The 22769-nt window shown below is 39.3% G+C and overlaps 1 protein-coding gene across 3 annotated transcripts in view; it reads right to left on the reverse strand.

The window, feature by feature from the left end:
* Positions 1 to 343: 343 nt before the first annotated feature.
* The window catches only part of LOC127446895 (serine/threonine-protein phosphatase 6 regulatory ankyrin repeat subunit B-like), a 52754-nt gene continuing 30328 nt past the window's right edge, over positions 344 to 22769 (reverse strand). For 2 of the 3 annotated variants that reach the window (XM_051708210.1, XM_051708211.1), the window contains exons 15-28: positions 21222 to 21287; positions 19957 to 20068; positions 19594 to 19665; positions 18687 to 18888; positions 18485 to 18572; positions 11246 to 11363; positions 10881 to 11100; positions 9643 to 9730; positions 9461 to 9544; positions 8651 to 8796; positions 8444 to 8526; positions 4379 to 4458; positions 4204 to 4295; positions 344 to 3833 (exon numbers count right to left, since the gene is read on the reverse strand). In XM_051708210.1, the coding sequence (XP_051564170.1) occupies positions 3589 to 3833; positions 4204 to 4295; positions 4379 to 4458; positions 8444 to 8526; positions 8651 to 8796; positions 9461 to 9544; positions 9643 to 9730; positions 10881 to 11100; positions 11246 to 11363; positions 18485 to 18572; positions 18687 to 18888; positions 19594 to 19665; positions 19957 to 20068; positions 21222 to 21287 (1696 nt within the window). In that variant the 3' untranslated portion in view covers positions 344 to 3588. The remainder of the gene's footprint in view (positions 3834 to 4203; positions 4296 to 4378; positions 4459 to 8443; positions 8527 to 8650; positions 8797 to 9460; positions 9545 to 9642; positions 9731 to 10880; positions 11101 to 11245; positions 11364 to 18484; positions 18573 to 18686; positions 18889 to 19593; positions 19666 to 19956; positions 20069 to 21221; positions 21288 to 22769) is intronic. The other variant, XM_051708212.1, reaches the window with a different exon arrangement.

The raw sequence follows: 22769 nt of genomic DNA on the forward strand, positions 1-22769 counted from the left end.
TTATTATTATTATTTTTTTTTTAAATCCATCTTTACTCTTTTGCATAAAGCTCTGCCCCACATTTTGTTTATATTAATTTTGAAGTCAGTTCTTGCTCTTTGGTGTACACACTAAACAACTACTATAGTAAACTGGTGAAAAATAAATGGCATTTATTTGCCATAATAGCATGAATTGTCCCCACATATTGTATTTTAAACATTCATGCGGTGATTGCAAACTTGCTAAATTTAACTTCTCTAAAATTAAATAGTATTAAACAACCCGTTTCTCTTTCACCTAAATTTATTTACATTTTGGTTTTATTAATTTTAAAGGTATAACACAGACTCCACACAAAACTCTGTTAAAACACTTTATATAATAGTCATACAATTTATATAAAAGAAACTTGAGCTGACAAAGAATCTTCAACATCAGATTGCAGGAGGAACACATGATCTACAAGATTGTCACATTTCAAAGCTTTTTTCTGATATAATACTGTTTTATTTTGATTCCATTCCTCTGCATCTTCTAACTCATGATTCATGTAATTTATGAAAAGAAAATCAACCATGTGCTTTTTTTATAAGACAGTTGTGTGCAACATCTGCTCTGGTGATGATAATGTCCATGAGCTGATGTACAAAGACTATTTTTCTATCCTAAAGCACACACACATAGGCACATACATCAGGACTCAGTAAAAACGTTGGCTTATGGTTGTCAGCTGAGCTGAGCGAACTAAACATCTATTCATATTTTCAGACACAAATACAGACAAATACAAACAAGCATAATCTAACAAAATCTGAAAATGCAGAACAAGGCACTGGACACACTGCAGAAACTGGCACATTGTGGACAAATGTAAACAGACAAACAGTGGTCGACCTTCTCATTCTTAATTTTATATTTTGTTTTTGACTCCCGATATTGGCAAGATCTTAAAATAACTTACAGTTGAAGTCATTAAAACTCATTTTTTAACCACTCCTAAGATTTAATATTAGCAAACTATAGTTTTGGCAAGTCATTTAGGACATCTACTTTGTGCATGACATAAGTAATTTTTCCAACAATTATTTATAGACAGATTGTTTCACTTTTAATGGACTATATCACAATTCCAGTGGATCAGAAGTTTACATACACTAAGTTAACTGTGCCTTTAAGCAGCTTGGAAAATTCCAGAAAATGATTTCAAGCCTTTAGACAATAAGCCAATTAGCTTCTGATAGGAGGTGTACTGAACTGGAGGTATACCTGTGAAAGTATTTTAAGGCCTATCTTCAAACGCAGTGCCTCTTTGCTTGACATCATGGGAAAATCAAAAGAAATCAGCCAAGACCTCAGAAAAAACAACTGTGGACCTACACAAGTCTGGTTCATTCTTGGGAGTAATGTCCAAAAGACTGAAAGTACCACGTTCATCTGTACAAACAACAGTACGCAAATAGAAACACCATGGGACCACGCAGCTATCATACTGCTCAGGAAGGAGATGCATTCTGTCTCCTAGAGATGAACATAGTTTGGTGCGGAAAGTGCAAATCAATCCCAGAACAGCAGAAAAGGACCTTGTGAAGATACTGGAGGAAACAGGTGGACAAGTATCTATATCCACAGTAAAACGAGTCCTATATAAACATACCCTGAAAGGCTGTTCAGCAAGGAAGAAGCCACTGCTCCAAATCCGCCGTAAAAAAGCCAGACTACAGTTTGCAAATACACACAGGGACAAAGATCTTACTTTTTGGAGAAATGTCCTCTGGTCTAATGAAACAAAAATTGAACTATTTGGCCATAATGACCATCGTTATGTTTGGAGGAAAAAGGGTGAGGCTTGCAAGCCGAAGAACACCATCCCAACCGTGAAGCATGGGGGTGGCAGTATCATGATGTGGGGGTGCTTTGCTGCAACTGGTGCACTTCACAAAATAGATGGCATCTTGAGGAAGGAAAATGATGTGGATATACTGAAGCAACATCTCAAGACGTCAGCCAGGAAGTTAAAGCTTGGTCGCAAATGGGTCTTCCAAATGGACAATGATCCCAAGCATACCTCCAAAGTAGTGGCAAAATGGCTTAATGACAACAAAGTCAATGTATTGGAGTGGCCATCACAAAGCCCTGACCTCAATCTGATAGAAAACTTTTGGGCAGAACTGAAAACCTGATTCAGTTACACTAGTTCTGTCTGGAAGAAAGGGCCAAAATTCCAGCAACTTATTGTGAGAAGCTTGTGGAAGGCTACCCAAAACGTTTGACCCAAGTTAAACAATTGAAAGGCAATGTTACCAAATACTAACTAAGTGTATGTACACTTCTGACCCACTGGGAATGTGATGAAACAAATAAAAGCTGAAATAAATTATTCTCTTCTATTATTCTGACATTTCAATAAAGTAGTGATCCTAACTGACCTAAGACAGGGAATGTTTTCTACGATTAAATGTCAGGAATTGTGAAAAACTTAGTTTAAATGTATTTGGTTAAGGTGTATGTAAACTTCTGACTTCAACTGTATTTGCAGTCAGCTCTTCATCTTCTGGAGTAAAATGGCTTCAAAATTGACAGCAAATCAAAGACAATGGAAACACTCATTCTAACATCTACAAGCTTTTTTAGAAAACAGTTCAAATTGATTTAAATTCAACCAGTGCAAATTAATGAAAATTATTTTTTTTGCTGAAGACAGGGTAGGTACACCCATTTACTCCTATACATAAGTGCATACAAATGTAGTACCATTGTTATCTAAATGTTAATAAATATCCATACAGGCTTGGGAACATCTTGGTTCACATAACATGTCATCTCTTCTCATTGGAATCTGGAAAAATTGACCTGAATAGAAGTATTATTTTAACACTGTTGCTATTTCTGAGCAGGAAAAGAGTGACAGTGTCACTCACCAAAAGCGTCAGACATAGGTTTAGACCATCTAGGCCTATAAATCTATTCATCTATCTGAAATAAAAATGCTCTTTCTTTACAATATAAAGCTCAAGAGCCTACTATTCACAACGTGCCAAATACAATATGTGTAATGTACAACTGGTGTACAATCTGGACATTTGTAACATGCATTGGATTTTCATCATATTACACTGGGTTTCATGTACTCTTGTCGCAAATAAATATTTGGAATACACATTCTAATCAAGGGTTGTGACAAGTCACCAATTCCTCTATTGGTCCAAATGTGTAATTGGTCACATTATAACTACAGAGTTTAAATGAGTGAGTCCTCTCTTTGTGCTTCCACAGGGTTTGTGCTTTCAATGGCCTACAGATTAAGTCACCGCACATCACACTTTACATACTTCAAGTGTGATTATGAGGTCAACATTTGGCAATCTCAAACATTTAAGTACAAAAGACGTCAGTCTAATCATCTCTCTTGCATCATTGTAATTCAAATGGCTTTAGTCAAAATCTCCTGTGCAAACAAGGAGAATGAAATAATACCAAGTGTGCTATGTCACGTGTCATGATCACTTGTTTACGAGATCAAGCTCCATAAAAATTAGTACAGCTTCTGAGGATTCATGGAAATATGTGCTTTAAACACTATTATGGAAATCTAGAAAGGGCCAGGGTCAAAATGTCTCAGAGTCAGAGTCATTTTCAGTTGTCGTGCCCTCGCTGGAGGGGCCGGAGGGGTCCCTCGGACTGTTAGGGCCCTGGGGACTCTTGGCCTGGCGGGGCAGAGATTTCAGCAGGGCACCTGGGGAAGGACTTCCAGAGCTGCAAGGGGAGCAGAAAGGCATCATGGTAGCCAGAATGAGAGCCAGGCAGTCAGCCACTTCCCTGCTGGGAGCGCAAGCCAGAGCAGGGGTGAGACCTGCGGGGAAAGACAGCCAAGAGCAAGAGATACAGGAAAAGGGACAGGGAAGTAGAAAGAAGTAAAGGGGAGGGACGAAGCAGTGGAACAAGAGGGCAGTGGTGGGAAGGTGGTTGGACGAAAGCAGCATTCCATTAGTGCCATTAGGCAGGCGAACACATGGTTGGGTGCAAAATGGACACGCATGACACTGCCAAAGCTTTGAAAAACAGCCACTTTTTGTTTTGACAAAAGCATCTATGCCACACCAATAAAAAATAAAATAAAATAAAAAGTAAACAGAGACAGGCATAGAGAGATGCACAAAGACCAAAAATATACAGGCTACATGAACCAAATCTATTAAGATCTTAGTTTCAGGAACACGCACCATTTTCATCTAGTACTTGAACACTGGCTCCACGAGAGAGCAGCTCTTGCACTGTCTGTTTCATCCCGCTGTGTGCAGCCAAATGAAGAGGTCTGAGAAAGTGAACGAGAAACAAACAGGTGAGCAACATTTGCTTCTCAAAACAATGTAGTTTAATATGGAAAGGGGAGCTCACGTTTGCAGTGCAGCATTTGTGGTGACGAGAGCAGAGTCTGGAAGTTTTCCCAGAATGAGCAATGCACATTCCTCCATTCCCTGGAAACAGAACAAAGAGATCTATGAAAGACCTCAGGCAAATGTTTACATTAAAAAATAATGTTTGCAATATACAGTTGGTCTTCCAGTGTAATAAAATGCCATTTGAGTTATTTTATAATTTTTTCCTAATTCAATATATAATAATAATACTAATAATAATTATATATATATATATATATATATATATATATATATATATATATATATATATATATATATATCCCTAACCTCTCATACTTTACAATGCATTTACAATACTTTACAATGTATTATGACCAAAACTAAACAAGTGCTTTGGATTTTTTGATGAATGAGGCATACTGTATGATCCAACCCCTAAGAACCGCCTTAAGTGCCTCCCAAGCCACGCCCACAGAGGATACTGAGGACCAGTTGGTCTCCATATAAACACTGATTTCAGCCTTTAACATTTGTTGGAAATCAGGATTTTGCAAAAGGGATATATTAAAGCACCAACTATATGATTTTCTCCATATGTGGCAACACCTCTAAACTCATCAGGACGTGATCTGAGACTAAAATGTTTCCAACTGAACAATCAACAACTTGGACATATATTAAAAAAAATCTATTCTAGAATAAATCTTATGGACTGATGAAAAAAATTTATAGTCCCTACCAGATGAGTTCAAAAGTCTCCAAATATCTATAAGACCAAGATTTTTACACATTCTGTGAAGCATTAATATTGCTCTAGGGGGCTTGTACACTTTTGCTTCACTATGATCAAGGACTGAGTCCATCAAAAGATTAAAGTCTCCTCCCAATATTATATCATTAGGGGTGCCAGCGGCTTGCAACATCCCTTCAAGACCTATAAAAAAGCCCTGATCATCAGCATTAGGTGCGTAAATATAAGCCAAAATCAACCTTTGCCCTTGAATTCCAGCTAAAACAATAATGACTCTTCCTAATTTATCTTTAATCTGTTTGAGACATTTAAATTGTAGATGTTTACTTATCAATGTAATGACTCCCCTGCTCTTACTGCACTAAAGAAACCATGTCCACCCCATATCTTCCCCAATTTTTCAGCTTCCTACGGGGAAAGATGCATTTCTTGAAGAAACACAATATCATATTTCTTACGTTTAAGAAAAGAAATAACTTTCATTCTTTTTATGGGGTGCCCCAACCCATTCACATTCCATGTGGAGAGAGACAATCCACTCATATTAACCTTTGACATTTTGACATATTAGAAAAAAATGGATCACGTGTCAAAAATTAAATTATAAAAGACCACATTCCCCATTAGTGCAACAATCAAACCCTGAACTTCCCCCGAACGAAACAAACAGAAAAAAGAAAAACGTGCACATTAACCCCGCGCACGACAGCGCCAAACGGCGTCCATCCCTCCAAACTCAAAGAGTCCATGTAAGCCTGCGAGAGTCCCCGCGACAACTTTGCCATCGAATTGCTCAAGTCCGGTGATTCTATACAAATTTTGTGAAACAGAATTACACAACAAAAGATAATCTATAAAACAAACTCCAGCCAATAGGCAGAATAAACACAAAAAAACGTGTAGATTCATACACAAAACTGTCTTGAAAGTGCGATCCTTCACAAAACAAAATCCAGCCTGTAGCAGAACCAGCACAAAAAAATGAAAAAATAAAATAAATAAAAACTAAAATTAAAAATAATAATAATAATAAAGCTGTTCAGTTTCCTCGGACATTCAAACAAGTGTTCAGTGAGCTGGCTGTTTCATAAGTGCAGCAAATGACATAATCATTCCAGTGTCCTGCAAAAAATAATTCCACGAAACACACTCCATCCAATAGGAGGCATAAGCACAAAGAACGAGCAGATTCATCCATAACTGTTCCATAGGAGTGTTCTTCCACAAAACAAACTCCAGCCACTAGGTGGAACCATCACAAAAAGAAACAAAAAAGGCGCCCAGCTTCCTCGGACGGCCAATGGCATGTTCAGTGAGTCAGTCCGTCTGGAGGCACCTGAGAAACATACCATGACTTCCTCAGTCCATTGGTTTTATGAAAGACAATGCTTGTTGTGGGCATGTAAATATTTTGCAGCCATCCTTAGTATCTATTCTCAATTTGGCAGGGAACTTCAGTGTAAAAGCTTCCCTTCATCGATGCAAAAGGTTTCTTGAAGTAGTGTTATTCCACAAAACATACTACAGCCACTAGGTGGAACCAACACAAAAAGAAACAATGGTGCCCAGCTTCCTCAGACAGACAATAGTAAGTATAGCGAGTTAATCCACTCTGGGGACACATGAGAAACACCAAATGGTTTACTCACCCATTGTCTCTATGAAAGACAATGCTTGTTGTGGGCATGTAAATATTTTGCGGTCATCCTTAGTATCTATTCTCAATTTGGCTGGAAACATCAGTTTAAAAGCGATCTTCCGTTGATACAAGAGTTTCTTGCATTCCTTGAATTGATTACGTTTCTCTCTTGTTGAATTCGCAAAATCTAGGAACAAGAAAATGCTGTGGTTTTTCCAAGAAAGCTTTCCTTTGCACCTCGCCTCACGCAACACGAGATCTTTATCGGATGTTCTCAGAAATGTGGCCAGAATTGATCGGGGCCTGTCTCCCCCAGCTGATCTCCGAGCCGGCACTCTGTGAGCTCGCTCGATTTCCAGCTTATGGCCTGTTATGTCGAGCAGACTCGGGAAGAACTCATCTAGGAATTTCACCATATCCTTGCCTTCTTCATGCTCAGAAATTCCAACAATTCGGATGTTATTCCGGCGGCTCCTATTCTCAAATTCTTCCAGTTTTTAAAAAAACGTGCTCCAAATCAACTTTGGTCACCAGCAGTTTATCAGATAATTCCTTCTCCGATGACTCCAGATAATCGATCCATTTCTCAACGTCCCACAATCTTGTAACCAACTCAGAGAATTTTGTTTCCATCGCCATAATTGATCGACGTATTACAGTGAGATCCTCCAAGTCAGCAACAACTTTCGTCAGCACCACATACATGTTGGACAGCTGACGCTGGATTTCTCCCGCCGCACCGTCCAAACCGAGTCCCTGGTCCGCAGGCCCGTCAGAGGTTTCAGCTTGAGCATGTAAGTGTCTTTTAATATCTCCAGAGCCCGAGGATTTTGACTTCTTTGCCATGTTGACTTCAAAGAACAGATATTTAGCAGGGTGTATCGAATCTCACCGGATTATAACATAAAAATAATTAAAAACTAGCAAAGTGCGGAGAGCTCGTCGTTCACACGTCCGCTCCTCGCATGGTGTCACGTGACTCCCGTATCCTTTTAATTATTAATCATTTTAATAATTGAAAATTATAATAATCATCAATTTTACAATGTGTTGTTTTTAACTGCCGTGCAATTATATATGGTGGTGCATAATGGTGCATCTGTCATAATAAACTGAGGGGGTTTAAGACTTGAATGTTACGGCCCTGGTTCTTTGGGTCTGAGATGGAAAAATAGGATTTCTCAAATGTTCAACAACACTACTGAGACCCACGGGCATGGCATGATATTGTTTTAGGACAAATGCATAATCACTAGATGGACATGGGGGTTTTACTTACTCAAAAGTGTTCTATGGGCAGATGGAAATAGATTATCTCTATTAAGTCAAAAGTTTAAATACAGGGGGCCTGGGTAGCTCAGCGAGTATAGTCACGATTAGTGGTTCTCGCTCTCAATGGGGCACGTGGATTGCGGAGGCTAGCATGAGCCTCCACATGCTGGGAGTCTCCGCGGTGTCATGCACAACGAGCCACGTGATAAGATGCGTGGATTGACAGTCTCAGAAGCGGAAGCAACTGAGACTTGTTCTCCTCCACCCGGATTGAGGTGAGTAACCACGTCACCACAAGGACCTACTAAGCAGTGGGAATTGGGCATTCCAAATTGGGAGAAAAGGGGATAAAAAATTTTTATAAATAAAAAGTTAAAATACAGACATTGCCAGCTCAATTGCAAAAGGTAGATACCTACATTACTGCAGGCTAGATGGAGTGCCGTGTTGCCCTTTTGGTCTGTCAGACTGAGGTTAACATTCGTAGCAGTAAGCAGAGCCTCTGTTAAAAGACACAATACACTTTGGATTCAGTTAAACTCTTTAATTCATTCACATTTTCATAACCAATTTATACAAATAAACAGGGGCATGATGCAAAAGAAGAAATAATGGTGAATGCATACCTACAACCTCGACTCTTCCTCTCTCTGCTGCCATAATCAAAGCACTGCGTCCAGATTGGTCAACATCATCCACAGATGCATTATGGGCCAGGAGCAGCTGAACACAGTCTATGTGACCAGCAAATGCAGCAGCATGGAGAGGTGTTCTGATAAACAATGACAGCTGTTCTTTAATAAGGTGTTTCATTGAAAGCAATGCTAATGAGCATAAAGAGAAATCAAACAAGATCATTTTAATTACCACTGGCCCCCAAAAGTGTAAGGACCTTTAAGCCACATTTAAAAATTTATGAAATTCATTGCATTATATAACAAAATATCAAGCAGAAAAAGTGGCATCTGCTAACAAATGATGCTAGACCTTTTCTCAGAACAAACCATTTCTGAGCCATTTTTGCAGTTAGTTTTAAATACATTATCCTAAGGCCATTTTAGTGGATGTACACTAAGTCAGTTCCTTTGAAGTGCACACAGGTGTTGCAGTACAGTAACCAGGTGTGGTTCATCAAGTTTACTAGGATGTTCCATTAACATTTGACACCAGAAAATGTCCACATTCTTCTTGCTTAATTTTAAACAGTATATCTATTGTTTTATCATTTAAAACCTTACATACTTCTATTTTTATGGTATCATTATTTAAAACAAATGCCACTTGGTTTGATATTTGTTATCTAATGCAATAATATTTATACAGTTTTAAGTGTGGCTTTATGTCCAAATACATTTTGGGGTCACTCTAGGTATAATTCTACTACATCTACTGTATTATATGACTGTTATCGGTATCAATATGGATCCCAAACTAACCTGCCCTTGGAATCTTTGCACGTTACAATCTTTGATCCCATGGCTTCTAATAAAAGGGTGGCACAAGCATCATGGTCATTGACCCTACAGGACAGAAGATTCAGTCAGTTAGACAGTTTGAAACAGAAATAACAAAATAAGATAATAACAAGATGATATAAAGAGTCAAAACACAGACATACACAGCACAATGCAGGGGGGTGAAGGGGTTTCCATCAAACTGCCGGAAGCAGCTTTGTTCAAGTATGACCTCCACACAGCCATCATGACCTATAATACACACATGCACACTTGGTGCTAGTCCACTGTACTCCATAAAAGCTACATTCTGTTACTAAATAAAATGTACACAGTATAAATAACCAATGAATCAAATCATGAAGAACAACCATCATCTTTAATGGTTAAGTGCATAATTTCTGTGCCTCTAGCATCACCAAACAGAATTGTAAAAATAATGTTTCCCAAACACTCTCCAATCTGCCAATGTTTGCCAAAAAAAATTGTGAAGCCCCAAACAAAGACCACTGGTTGAGCCAATGTTGCTGTGATGGGCTGGTGGACATATGCAAAAAAAAAAACAAAGCAATGTTTTGAAAGCACCACAGAGCCACAGTGTTTACACTTTTTAGGAAAATCAGCATACCAATGGCTTACTTATAGTTTATACACATTAAAGGAATAGTTCAACCAAAAATGATAATTCTCTCATCTTTTACTCAACCTTGTACCATAACTTGTTTGACTTTCTTTATTACGTGGAACACAAATTAAGATATTTGAAAGGAGATACGATGTCTGTTTATCCATACAATGCAAGTGAATGGTGACCAAACTTTTAAGCTTCTAAAAACACATAAAGGCAGTATACAAGTAATCCATAAGACTCCAGTGGTTTAATCCATGTCTTTTGAAGTGATACAATCAGTTATGGGTGAGAACAGACCAAAATATATCTCCTTTTTCACTATAAATAAATAAGAAGTCTCCTTAGTGGTCATGATTTCAAGTTGGATTACACTTCCTAGCGCTCTTCGCATGCATCAAGCACTAGAAAGTGTAATCAAGCTTGCGATCGTGATCGTGCCTAGAGACTGCAATGGCAAAATGTACAGTGAAAAAGGAGTTACATTTTGGTCTGTTCTCACCCAAAACCGATTGGATCGCTTCAGAAGACATTGATTAAACCAATGGAGTCTTTTGGATTACTTTAATGATGACTTTATTTGTCTTAAAGTTTGGTCACCATTCAATTGCATTGTATGGACAAACAGACATCATATCTATTTTTGGGTGAACATTTCCTTAAGCTAGCATATTAACAGGATATATAGATGTTAAGATATTAACATAAGAGAAAGCATTTTAACATGGACAAAATTATACTTTAACTCAAAATGGAGACTGTGTTATGACTGACCAAAGTAACAGGCCCAATGTAGTGGCGTGTATCCCTGGTTGTCTCGAAATGGGGGTACCGGGGCTTCAGAGCAGGCGATATTGAGCAGTTCACTTAGCCAAGACGCGTGACCCTTCGCTGCAGCCAGGTGGATCGCGGTGCGACCCCTGGAGTCCCCCAGCACCACTGATGCCTCCAGCTCCAACAGCGACTGAACACACTCCTCCTGCCCACACAATAGCTGAGAGAGAGAGAGAAACAGAGCGACAGCATGCTAGTTAAGCATCACTATTACCATTGCTAAATTAAATTTCAACACATAACTTGACCGTTCCGCATGTTTGTAAGGAAATTTGCTTGCAATGCTACAAGATCAATTAACTCACCCCCAGATGTAGAGCAGTAAGGCCATAATGGTCAGCCAAGTCAACACTGGCCTCACGTTCCAACAAAAGAGACACAGCATCCACATGACCCCCCATTACTGCCAGCATCAAAGGGGTCCTGCAAACACAAATTCACACATCAATAATCAAAGGATAGTCATTTATATAAATTAGGGGGCTGATTATTTTTTTATTAGTTGTATTTAGTGTGTTCAAGTTCAAGTCTGTGATTCTAATTGAGATTCTCATTGTTAATTTTGTGCCAGACAAATAGCGATCGTATTTTTAAAGTAAAGAAATCATATAATTCTGATTTATACTTATATTTACTGTACAATGTGGTTAGCTACTTTTTATTAGTAACTGTACTAGAGGCAGACCGATCGGTTTTACCAATTAAACACACAAAAATCGAAACAGATAGTTGCTGATAAGAATTGTTTAGGACACAAGCACTGAAAGTGCAGAGACCCTATTGTTCTTCCAAGGATTATTACTAGGGCCCAAGCACTGAAAGTGCAGAGGCCCTATTGTTCTTCTAAGGATTATTATTAGGGCCCAAGCACTGAAAGTGCGGCGGCATTATTGTTCTTCTAAGGATTCTTCTTCGTCATCTTCTTTTCAAGGTTTTCGGTACTTTTGGGGTACTTAACATGCGCAAAAACTCTTGAAAGTTTGCACGCACATCAGAGTTGTCGACCATTAGGGCTGGGTTAAGTTGCAGGGGGGGCTCTGTAATGCCACCTAGAAGATGGGCATGTTCGGGGGGCTCTCTAGCACATCCCTTTTGACCTACCATCACCAAACAGTATACATATATTGATCTCATCAAGCCGGACAACTTTCATGCTGACAGTCATAAGCTCTGCCCAACAGGAAGTCGGTCATTCTGGATTGTATGAAATTGAATTTTAAATACTCCTCCTTGGGATTTCATGTTACAGGTACCAAATGTGGGCAACATCATGCCAAGACATTGATTATGCTAACTTGCAAATTTATTTTTGATATATCAAATGGTGTTACCATGGCGACGTGATAAATTAACGTCAAAAAATAGGAAAAAGGAAGTGTCTCATATCTTCTGCATGCATCGTGTGATTTACATCAAAATTGAGCCAAATGTTTGGCCTTGTGGGCTGATCACATTGGTGTGGCTATTGTGGGTCACATTCTTAGCGCCACTAACAGGCGGAAGGAAGTGTGGCACGTTTAACAGACTTTGAAATATCCCTCTAATGTCTTGAATTGCTTAACATTTTTTTTAGAATAATGTCAAGACAGTGCAGATTTAAAATTCTGAAGGGATTCTTGATCTTAAATAGTGTTGCCATGGCAAAGCATTAAATGTCATTATTCCTTTTTATGTATATTCACATGTTTTTGAGGTACTTGGTATGCTTGAATTTTCATGATATTTTGCACACACATCAGAGTTGTCGGCGATTAGGCCTGGGCAAAAGTTAACACATGGGCATGGCTGGGGAGCTCTATAGTGCCACCTTTTGACAAAAGTGGTGGGGTCAGTTTCTTCTACGGTCACCAAACTTGCTACATATATTGTTTTAATGAAGCCGGACAACTTTCAAAATTACAGTCATTAGCTCTGCCCAAAAGAAAGTCAGCAATTTTGGATTTAATGTGCATTTTTTGAAAACTGCAGGCCCTGGAGTTTTGATATATCGAACGGTGTTGCCATGGTGAAGCAATAAATTAAGGGCCAAAATTTGAAACAGAAGTTCCTTATATCTTCTGTGTGCATTGTATGATTTTGATGAAAATTCAGCTGTATGTTTGGTTATGGGGGCTGTTCACATTTATGCAGCTATTATGGGTCAAAGTCATAGCCCCACCAACTGGCAGCAGGAAGTATGTCATTTTAACAGACTTTGAAATAGCCCTCTTATGTTTACGTTAATTGCTTCAAAATTCTTTAGAATAATCTCAAGACACTGCTGATGTAAGATTGTAATGGGATATTTGATATCTTAAACAGTGTTGCCATGGTAATGCATTAAATGTTATTATTTCTTTCTTCCTATATTTGGGTGTTTTTGAGGCACTTGGCATACTTAAAATGTCATGACATTTTGCACACACATCAGAGTCGTTGGCCATTAGGGCTAGGTAAAAGTTCATGCATGGGCATGTAGGGGGGGCTCTGTAGCTCTCCATTTAAAATGGGCATGTAAGACGGCTTCTGTAGCACCCCCATTTTCACCTACAGTCACCAAAATTTGTACATATATAGTTTTCATCAAGCTGGACATCTTTCTTAAATGTAGTTATTGGCTCCGCCCAACAGGAAGTCAGACATTTTTTATTTTTTTAATATTGCAGTCTCTGAACTTTTAAATACTCTTCCTAGGGGGTTCATGAGACTGTCACCACATTTAGAGAACATTATGCCGAGACATTGAAGATGCTAAATTGTGAACAGATTTTGGATATATCAAATGGTGTTGTCATGGTGAGGCATTAAATTAATGCAGAAAAATGGGAAACAGGAAGTGTCTCGAATCTTCAGTGTGCAATGTGTGATTTAGATCAAAATTGAGATTTATGTTTAGTCTTGGGGGCTAATCACATGGATGTGACTATTTTGGGTCACGGTCATAGCGCCACCACTTGGCAGCAGGAAGTGTGGCACTTATAACAGACTTTAAAATAGTCCTCTTATATTTACCCAAATTGCTTCAAAATTGTTCAGAATAATGTCAAATGCCAAATGCATGTGTCCACCTTGCATTGTTTTCCGAAAGCCACCGGGTCGAAATGGACCCTTGGTGCTTAGGCCCATCATCGCTGCTTGCAGCTATATTTTAAATTATTTCTCCATCTTCCTCTGTGGCCAGCACTAGAGGATTCTACAGTTAGAATGGCTAGGTTCTACAGCAGGGGTTCTCAAACTTAAAGGAATAGTTCACCCAAAAATGAAAATTCTCTCATCCTTTACTCACCTTCATGCCATCCCAGATGTGTGTGACTGACTTTCTTCTGCAGAACACAAACAAAGATTAATATAAGAATACCTCAGCTCTGTTGGTCCATACAATGCAAGCGAATGGTGGCCAAAACTTTTAAGTTCTAAAAAACACAAAGGCAGCATAAAAGTAATCCACATGACTCCAGTCGTTAAATCCATATCTTCAGAAGTGATATGATAGGTGTGGGTGAGAAACAAATCAATATTTAAGTCCTTTTTTACCATAAATTCTCCTCCCCGCCCAGTAGGTGGCGATATGCAAGAAGAATGTGAATTGCCAAAAACAAAAGAAGAAAGTGAAAGTGGACATTTATAGTAAAAAAGGACTTAAATATTGACCTGTTTCTCATCCACACCTATAATTTAGTTTCAGAAGACATGGCTTAAATCAATGGAGTCGTAAATGACCAACAGAGCTGGGATATTCTTTTAAGAATCTTTGTTTGTGTTCAGCAGAAGAAAGAAAGTCATACATATCTGAGATGGAATAAATTTTTGGGTGAACTATCCCTTTAAGCTAACTATTTCTTTAAAATGGTACCTTGACTGTATCCCAAACACTGTTTAGAACTAACAAGAGATTGTACAGATGACAGCCTCTCTCTATTTCAAAAAAGTTTGCTTGTTGTATTGTATTGTATTGTTTGTCTGGGCTATTAGTTGTTACAGTTGAAGTCAGAAGTTTACATACACTTAGGACGAAGTCATTTTAACTCATTTTTTAACCACTTCACAGATTTCATATTACCAAACTATAGTTTTGGCAAGTTGTTTAGGACATCTACTTTGTGCATGACATGGGTAATTTTTCCAATAATTGTTTACAGTCAGATTGTTTCACTTTTAATTAACTATAATCACAATTCCAGTGAGTCAGAAGTTTACATTCACTAAGTTAACTGTGACTTTAAGCAGCTTGTAAAATGATGTCAAGCCTTTAGGCAATTGGCCAATTAGCTTCTGATAGGTTACCTGGAGTCAATTGGAGGTGTACCTGTGGATGTATTTTAAGGCCTACCTTCAAACTCAGTGCCTCTTTGCTTGACATCATTGGAAAAACTCAGCCAAGACCTCAGAAAAAAATTTGTGGACCTCAACAAGTCTGGTTCATCCTTGGGAGCAATTTCCAAATGCATGAAGGTACCACGTTCATCTGTACATACAACAGTACGCAAGTATAAACACCATGGGACCACACAGTCATCAAACCACTCAGGAAGGAGATGCATTCTGTCTCCTAGAGATGAACGTAGTTTGGTGCGAAAAGTGCAAATCAATCCCAGAACAACAGCAAAGGACCTTGTGAGAATGCTGAAGGAAACAGGTAGATATGTATCTATATCCACAGTAAAACGAGTCCTATATGGACAAAACCTGAAAGGCTGCTCAGCAAGGAAGAAGCCAATACTCCAAAACTGCCATAAAGGGGCCTGGGTAGCTCAGTGAGTAAAGACGCTGACTACCACCCCTGGAGTCGTGAGTTCGAATCCAGGGCGTGCTGAGTGATTCCAGCGAGGTCTCCTAAGCAACCAAATTGGCCTGGTTGCTAGGGAGGGTAGAGTCACATGGGATAACCTCCTCGTGGTTGCTATAATGTGATTCTCGCTCTTGGTGGGGCGCGTGGTGTGTGGATGCCGCAGAGAATACTATGTCTCTGCAGTAATGTGCTCAACAAGCCACGTGATAAGATGCGTGGATTGACGTCTCAGACATGGAGGCAACTGAGAGTCATCCTCCGCCACCCGGATTGAGGCGAGTCACTACACCACCACGAGGAGTGCATTGGGAATTGGGCATTACAAATTGGGGAGAAAAAGGGAGAAAATCTAAAAAAATACTGCCAAAAAACAGTTTGCAAGTGCACATGGGGACAAAGATCTTACTTTCTGGAGAAATTTACTCTGGTCATATGAAACTTCATTTTGGCCATAATGACCAGCTTTATGTTTGGAGGAAAAAGGGTGAGGCTTGCAAGCCGAAGAACACCATCCCTACCGTGAAGCATGCATCATGTTGATGGGGTGCTTTGCTGCAGGAGGGACTGTGAACTTCACAATTAGATGGCATCATGAGGAAGGAAAATGATGTGGATATATTGAAGCAACATCTCAAGACATCAGCCATGAAGTTAAATCTTGGTTGCAAATGGGTCTTCCAAATGGACAATGACCCCAAGCATACTTCAAAATTTGTGGCAAAATGGCTTAAGGACAACAAAGTCAAAGTATTGAAGTGGCCATCACAAAGTCCTGACCTCAATCTGATTATTTGTGGGCAGAATTGAAACAGCGTGTGCAAGCAAGGAGGCCTACAAACCTGACACCAGTTATGTCTGGAGGAATGGGCCACAATTCCAGCAACTTATTGTGAGAAGGTTGTGGAAGGCTACCCAAAACATTTGACCCAAGTTAAAAAATTGAAAGGCAATGCAACCAAATACTAACAAAGTGTATGTACACTTCTGACCCACTGGGAATGTGATTAAAGTAATAAAAGCTGAAATAAATCATTCTCTCTACTATTATTCTGACATTTCACATTCTTAAAATAAAGTAGTGATCCTAACTGACCTAAGACTACAATGTTTTCTACAATTAAATGCCAGGACTTGTGAAAAACTGAGTTTAAAATGTATTTGGCTAAGGTGTATGTAAACTTCTGATTTCATCTGTTTATACAGTATTCTCCTCTCACCAAATAAATTGAGTCTATTCTGAAGGAACACTGGTATATTATCAATAGTGATCCATCCCTTAAGAGTTGTTTTAGCAGTTCCCCTCGTATAGTATATAAAAGACCCCCTAATCTGCATGATATGGTAGTTAGGGCTGACTTGTCACCAACTATGGCTGCTTCTCATTTTTTGAGTGAGGTGCCTTCTGGTAACTATCGGTGTGATAGTAGCCAGCAGTGCAACTTTCCTTACAAAACCAAAACTTAAGATGAACCATCCTCATACGGGAAAGTAATTTAGGATCAAGGGTGTGATATCATGCAAGACTACAAAAGTCATATATATGCTCCAGTGTCCCGGTGGTTTATCTTACATTGGTAAGACAAGTAGATCTCTTAAGACTAGAATTTCAGAACATAGAAGTTCTATTAGAAATCACGATCCAAAGAGTTCTGTGGCGACACATTTCACTTCAGCACATCATCCAGTTTGTTAAACCGCATCGGATAGGGGGTGATGTTAATACACAATTACTTAAAAGAGAGGCTTTCTGGAGGGGACTGGGTAGCTCAGCGAGTAAAGACACTGACTACCACCCCTGGAGTCGCGAGTTCGAATCCTGGGTGAGCTGAGTGACTCCAGCCAAGTCTCCTAAGCAACCAAATTGGCCTGGTTGCTAGGGAGGGTAGAGTCACATGGGGTAACCTCATCGTGGTCGCTATAATGTGGTTCTCGCTTTCAGTGGGGCACGTGGCGAGTTGTGCGTGGATGCCATGGAGAATAGCGTGAAGCCTCCACACGTGCTACGTCTCCGCAGTAACGCGTTCAACAAGCCACATGATAAGATGTGCGAATTGATGGTCTCAGGTGCAAAGGCAACTGAGATTCGTCCTCCGCCACCCGGATTGAGGCGAGTCACTACGCCACCATGAGGACCTAGAGTGCATTGGGAATTGGGCATTCCAAATTAGGGAAAAAAAAGAGAGGCATTCTGGATATTTACTCTTAATACTTTATCATCTAGAGGCCTTAATGAGGACTTTGATATACGTCCCTTTCTTTGACTCAGATCGGAACTTTTTTGTAAGACTGTGGGTACTGTAAGATTTTAAGATTCTATTCTAGGATTTGTGTATTTGTCTCATCATTTGAGTTAACTCTGACACTTGTGTTTACCTGTTTCTAGTATTTAAATGGTAGTATGATGGTGTTTTCACCTGATGTTTTAGCCATTGTATCACTGATTTTAAGAAACTAATGGTAATAATTTTAATACTGCTCAGTATAAATATACATATATGTCTGTTTAGGTATATTTATACTATTTGTATGGTTTTTTATATATTCAGATTTTTATTTAGGGTCATGTGATGTTATTATGTGATACTGTCATGTGATTTCTTGATTGGTATACACAGGTGAATATATGGGTGTATTGGTGAGTGTCAATTTAGTCTGATGAAGAGTATGTAGCTTGAAACCACACATTTGTTAAGTTCTGTGGTGAGCTCATTAAATTTTTTTGGGAGCAACAGTGTGCTGACTTTCCTGGAGTTTTCTGGGCTATTAAATCACTTACTGTCCCTGAGAGTCTGCTGTGTCCACCAGATCTGCATTATCAGAGTCTTCCAGTAGGAGGCGCACACATGATGTATGACCATTCAATACTGTAGAGGGGGTAAGAAACAGATTATCTAATGTGTTAATAATATAATTTAAGCAGTTATGTTATATTCACCATAATTTTCATCATCTGTCTGTCAAACACATAGGTGTAATACCTGCTAGGTGAATGGGTGTACGTCCACGGATTGTATCTCTGCTTCTTGGCGAGGCCCCGTGGTTCAGAAGGATGAGGGCACAGTCAGTGTGGCCCCTGAGGGCAGCAAGGGCCAGTGGAGTCCGACCCACCTCATCCCCCTGATCCACCTCGCAGTGACCTTCCAAGAGGACTTCCAGAGCCTGTGCATGACCGTGGTATGCCTGCGCACACACATACACATGCGTACGGATTTACTTGTTTCCCTAAACTTGGGCCACATTTTTGAAAATGTACTCACAAATATAATAAGACCTCTAAAAAAAAGCCAGAAGATTAGGGTTAGGGTTAGTTTGTGTAATTAAACTTTGATACATATGGATCGAAGTTTAATACTCAAGGTTTGGGGTTTGTTTAAATTCCTAACACCAAGGCCACATCCACACTAATCTGTTTTCGTTTGAAAACTCTGGAAAACGATGATGTTAGAAAACTGAAAACAAAGTATGCGGTAATGGAGAGTATTTTTTAAATGCTTAATTTTCGGTGGAGGAAAATGCTGTTTTAGTGTTGATGAGAGGTGTAAACGTCATCAGTGTGAAAATAAATGCGTTTTCAAATGAAACGTATTAGTGTGGTTGTGTTAAAAGTATAGCAATAGTAATAGTGATGTAAATTTGTCCCCGGAAGTCAGCTAAATATGGCAAAACCTCTTTCTGAGGACATGTGGGGAAAACTGGACACTTTTTTTAACTCTAGAAGTCCAAAAAGTTCTCTTTTAGGTGCAGGTCAAGGAGTGAGTCAGGGTCAGTCTTTAGTAATTATTATTAGCTTTATATGAAAACAATTATAGTCTGTGGTACTGTATGTCCACATTTAGATAGCAAAATAACATATGTGTATGTGTGTGCTTAAAAAATTGGACTCACAGCCAGATGCAGTGGGCTCCTGGTTTGGCTGTTCTCCATCTCATCCTGATGGTTCTCATCTCTGTCCAAAAGCTGAAATCAAATTTAGCCAATCTGAATCACAGCTGTTCACATTAAACTCAATTATGCTAATCTCAATTAAACTGGGACACATTCATTCTCTCACTGTAAACCTATATGTCTTACCAGCAGGTGGTGTGTGACAAATTCAGGCAATACAGTGGTATGACACAAGAATGAAACCACAAACTGGACTGAATTCAATTGCATGTTTGGTTTCATATTTAAATCTAATGTTGTGACAGTTGAGTACAGATGAATGAAGTGTCCTGAGCCACACAATGGGCATGCATGTGTCCTCACCAGTTTCAGACATTGTCTATGGCCGTACGCTGCAGCATAGTGAACAGCACTGTAGCCCTGCTTATCTTTGAGTGACGGGGCAGCACCGTGCTGCAACAGGAACTCAAGACACCTACACGCATAGAAACATATATCTTTATAATGCCAGTATTAACTAATACAAGAAGCAAAAGCACATATACCAAACAAAAATAACTTAAAGTGGCCACCCAAAATCGTTTGGATCACTTCAGACCACATGAATTAAACCTCTGGAGTCATGTGTATTACTTTTAAACTGCCTTTGTGTTTTTTGGTTACCATTCAATTGTATCTAAAGGACCTACAGAGCTGAGATATTCTTCAAAAAATATTTGTGTTCTGCAGATAAAAGAAAGTCACACACATCTGGGATGACATGAGGGTGAGTAAATGATAAGAGAATTTTCATTTTTGGGTGAACTATCCCTTTAAACAAAACGTTTTGTTCAAAAGGTTTTTAGGATCACGAGATACATATATTCACATTTTTTACTGGTAGTGTATATAACAGAAGGAATCTCACAAGCATACAGGAACAGAAAAAAGGCCTCAGGTGTACTGCTGGTAACATTCAGACAAAGGTATTGAGAGAAGATAGACAGCATAAACACTGGGAAAGTATAAAAAATTTCCCAGGATAATGCAAAACAATGCATGCATACTATTGTGGATGGTGCAAAGAGGGAAAAATATATTCATGTTGTCCCAGAAATGAAAATGATAGACACACACAGGCACACACAGATGTTTTGGCATCAGAGCAGCACATGTGTAAAAAGTTAAGTGATGGTTGGACGGGTGGGGGCCTGGGTAGTTCAGTGGTAGAATACACTGGCTACCACCCCTGGAGTTCACTAGTTCATCAGTTCAAATCCCAGGGCATGCTGAGTGACTCCAGCAAGGGCTCCTAAGCAACCAAATTGGCCCGGTTGCTAGGGAGGGTAGAGTCACATGGGGTGAACTCTTCGTGGTCGCTATAATGTGGTTCATTCTCAGTGGGGCACATGGGGAGTTGAGTGTGGTTGCCACAGTGAACAGCATGAAGCCTCCACATGCACTATGTCTCCATGAAAACACACTCAACAAGCCACATGATAAGATGCACAGGTTGACATTCTCAGACAGGGAGGCAACCTCCACCACCTGGACTGAGGCAAATCACTATGCGACCACAAGGACTTAAAAGCACATTGGGAATTGGGCATTCCAAATTGGGAGAAAAAGAGAAAAAAATGAGAACTCACAGAGCTGCCTCCTTTTCCCTCTCGGCTTGAACTCCTTCACTCTCTGGTTCCAGGACCACACGCCTCCTTTAGAGAAATCACACACACACACGTCACAAATACGTGTGACAATCTTATACATGGGAACTTTACACTCAAAATTAAGTCTGAAGAGCCTTTTCCCATTAAGTTTGTTTCATGATAACTAGGGATAAGTCATAATGGCCTATCTCGATTTATTTTTTTTATTATTCATTTATATTTATTTATTTTTAGCTTTAAATGGATAGTTCACCTAAAAATAAAAATTTACTCCCCCTCATGCCCCCCAGATGTGTATGACTTTCATTCTTCAGCAGAACACAATTCATTTTTAGAAGAATATTTCAGCTCTGTAGGTCCATACAATGCAAGTGAATGTTGATCAGATCTTTGTACCTCCAAAAATGAGATATACTTCTAAAAATCTTTGTTTGTGTTCTGCGGAAGAAAGTAAGTCATACAGACCTGGGATGGCACGAGAGTGAGTGAATGATGAGAGAATTTTCATTTTTGGGTGAACTATCCCTTTAATATTATTAGCGGTGGTATTTTAAAGAGGATTAATTAAGAGCAGTATTACAGTATTCTTAAAGAGGTTTGCAGCGTGCTCATTCAGCATCTCATTAAAACTGTTCAACTTAAAACATCTCGAGACCCCTGCATTCTGTTTCATTTTGTTGCACTCTGTCTAGCCATTTTTTAACACAAGAACATGTCCTGTATGTACACACCCTTTGTTACGCATCTGACTGGAGTCTGGTGGACTGTAAACAAGTCTAATTATAAAGTGAATTAGTCAATTAGTCAGACAACTCACCGACTAGTTGAGTTAGCAAATATGTAGTTTTGCACATTCCTAATGGTAATCATAGCTTGGTGAAAACAGTGGTAACCAACTCATTAATTATCCATGAAATTATATTTGCCAGTGAATTCTGATAGCCTTTCTAATTAGTCTAGGCACAAAAGTGTTTCTGTATGCCCAATCAACCTGACACCAAGCCCCTGTCACATAAACTACCTGTTGACTTGAGACTTAAAATTAGCCTGGGGTTGCCATGGTAACACAATATATGTGATATGGTAGCAGCTATCTGGCTCTGGAGACTGCACTCGATTTCACTTGCTGTAGGTCCACAGCTAGGCCACTGTCTAGATCACTTGCGTTTAATCCGATTAGACATGTATCTAAGATGGGGCCTGGGTAGCTCAGCAAGTATTGACGCTGACTACCACCCCTGGAGTCGCAAGCTCGAATCCAGGGTGTGCTGAGTGATTCCAGCCAGGTCTCCTAAGCAACCAAAAATTGGCCCGGTTGCTAGGGAGGGTAGAGTCACATGGGGTAAGCTCCTCGTGGTGACAATTAAAGTAACCACGCCACCATGAGGACCTACTAAGTAGTGGGAATTAGGCAAAATTGGGGAGAAAAGAGGATAAAAATTTCAAAAAAAAGGAAAAAAAACAGACATGTATCTAAGATGGTCAATTAGCCAACATGTTGCTTGGCCACAAATTTACCCTTTCAAT

This window comes from Myxocyprinus asiaticus, chromosome 10, assembly GCF_019703515.2.
Source record: "Myxocyprinus asiaticus isolate MX2 ecotype Aquarium Trade chromosome 10, UBuf_Myxa_2, whole genome shotgun sequence".
Classification (NCBI taxonomy): Eukaryota; Metazoa; Chordata; class Actinopteri; order Cypriniformes; family Catostomidae; genus Myxocyprinus; species Myxocyprinus asiaticus.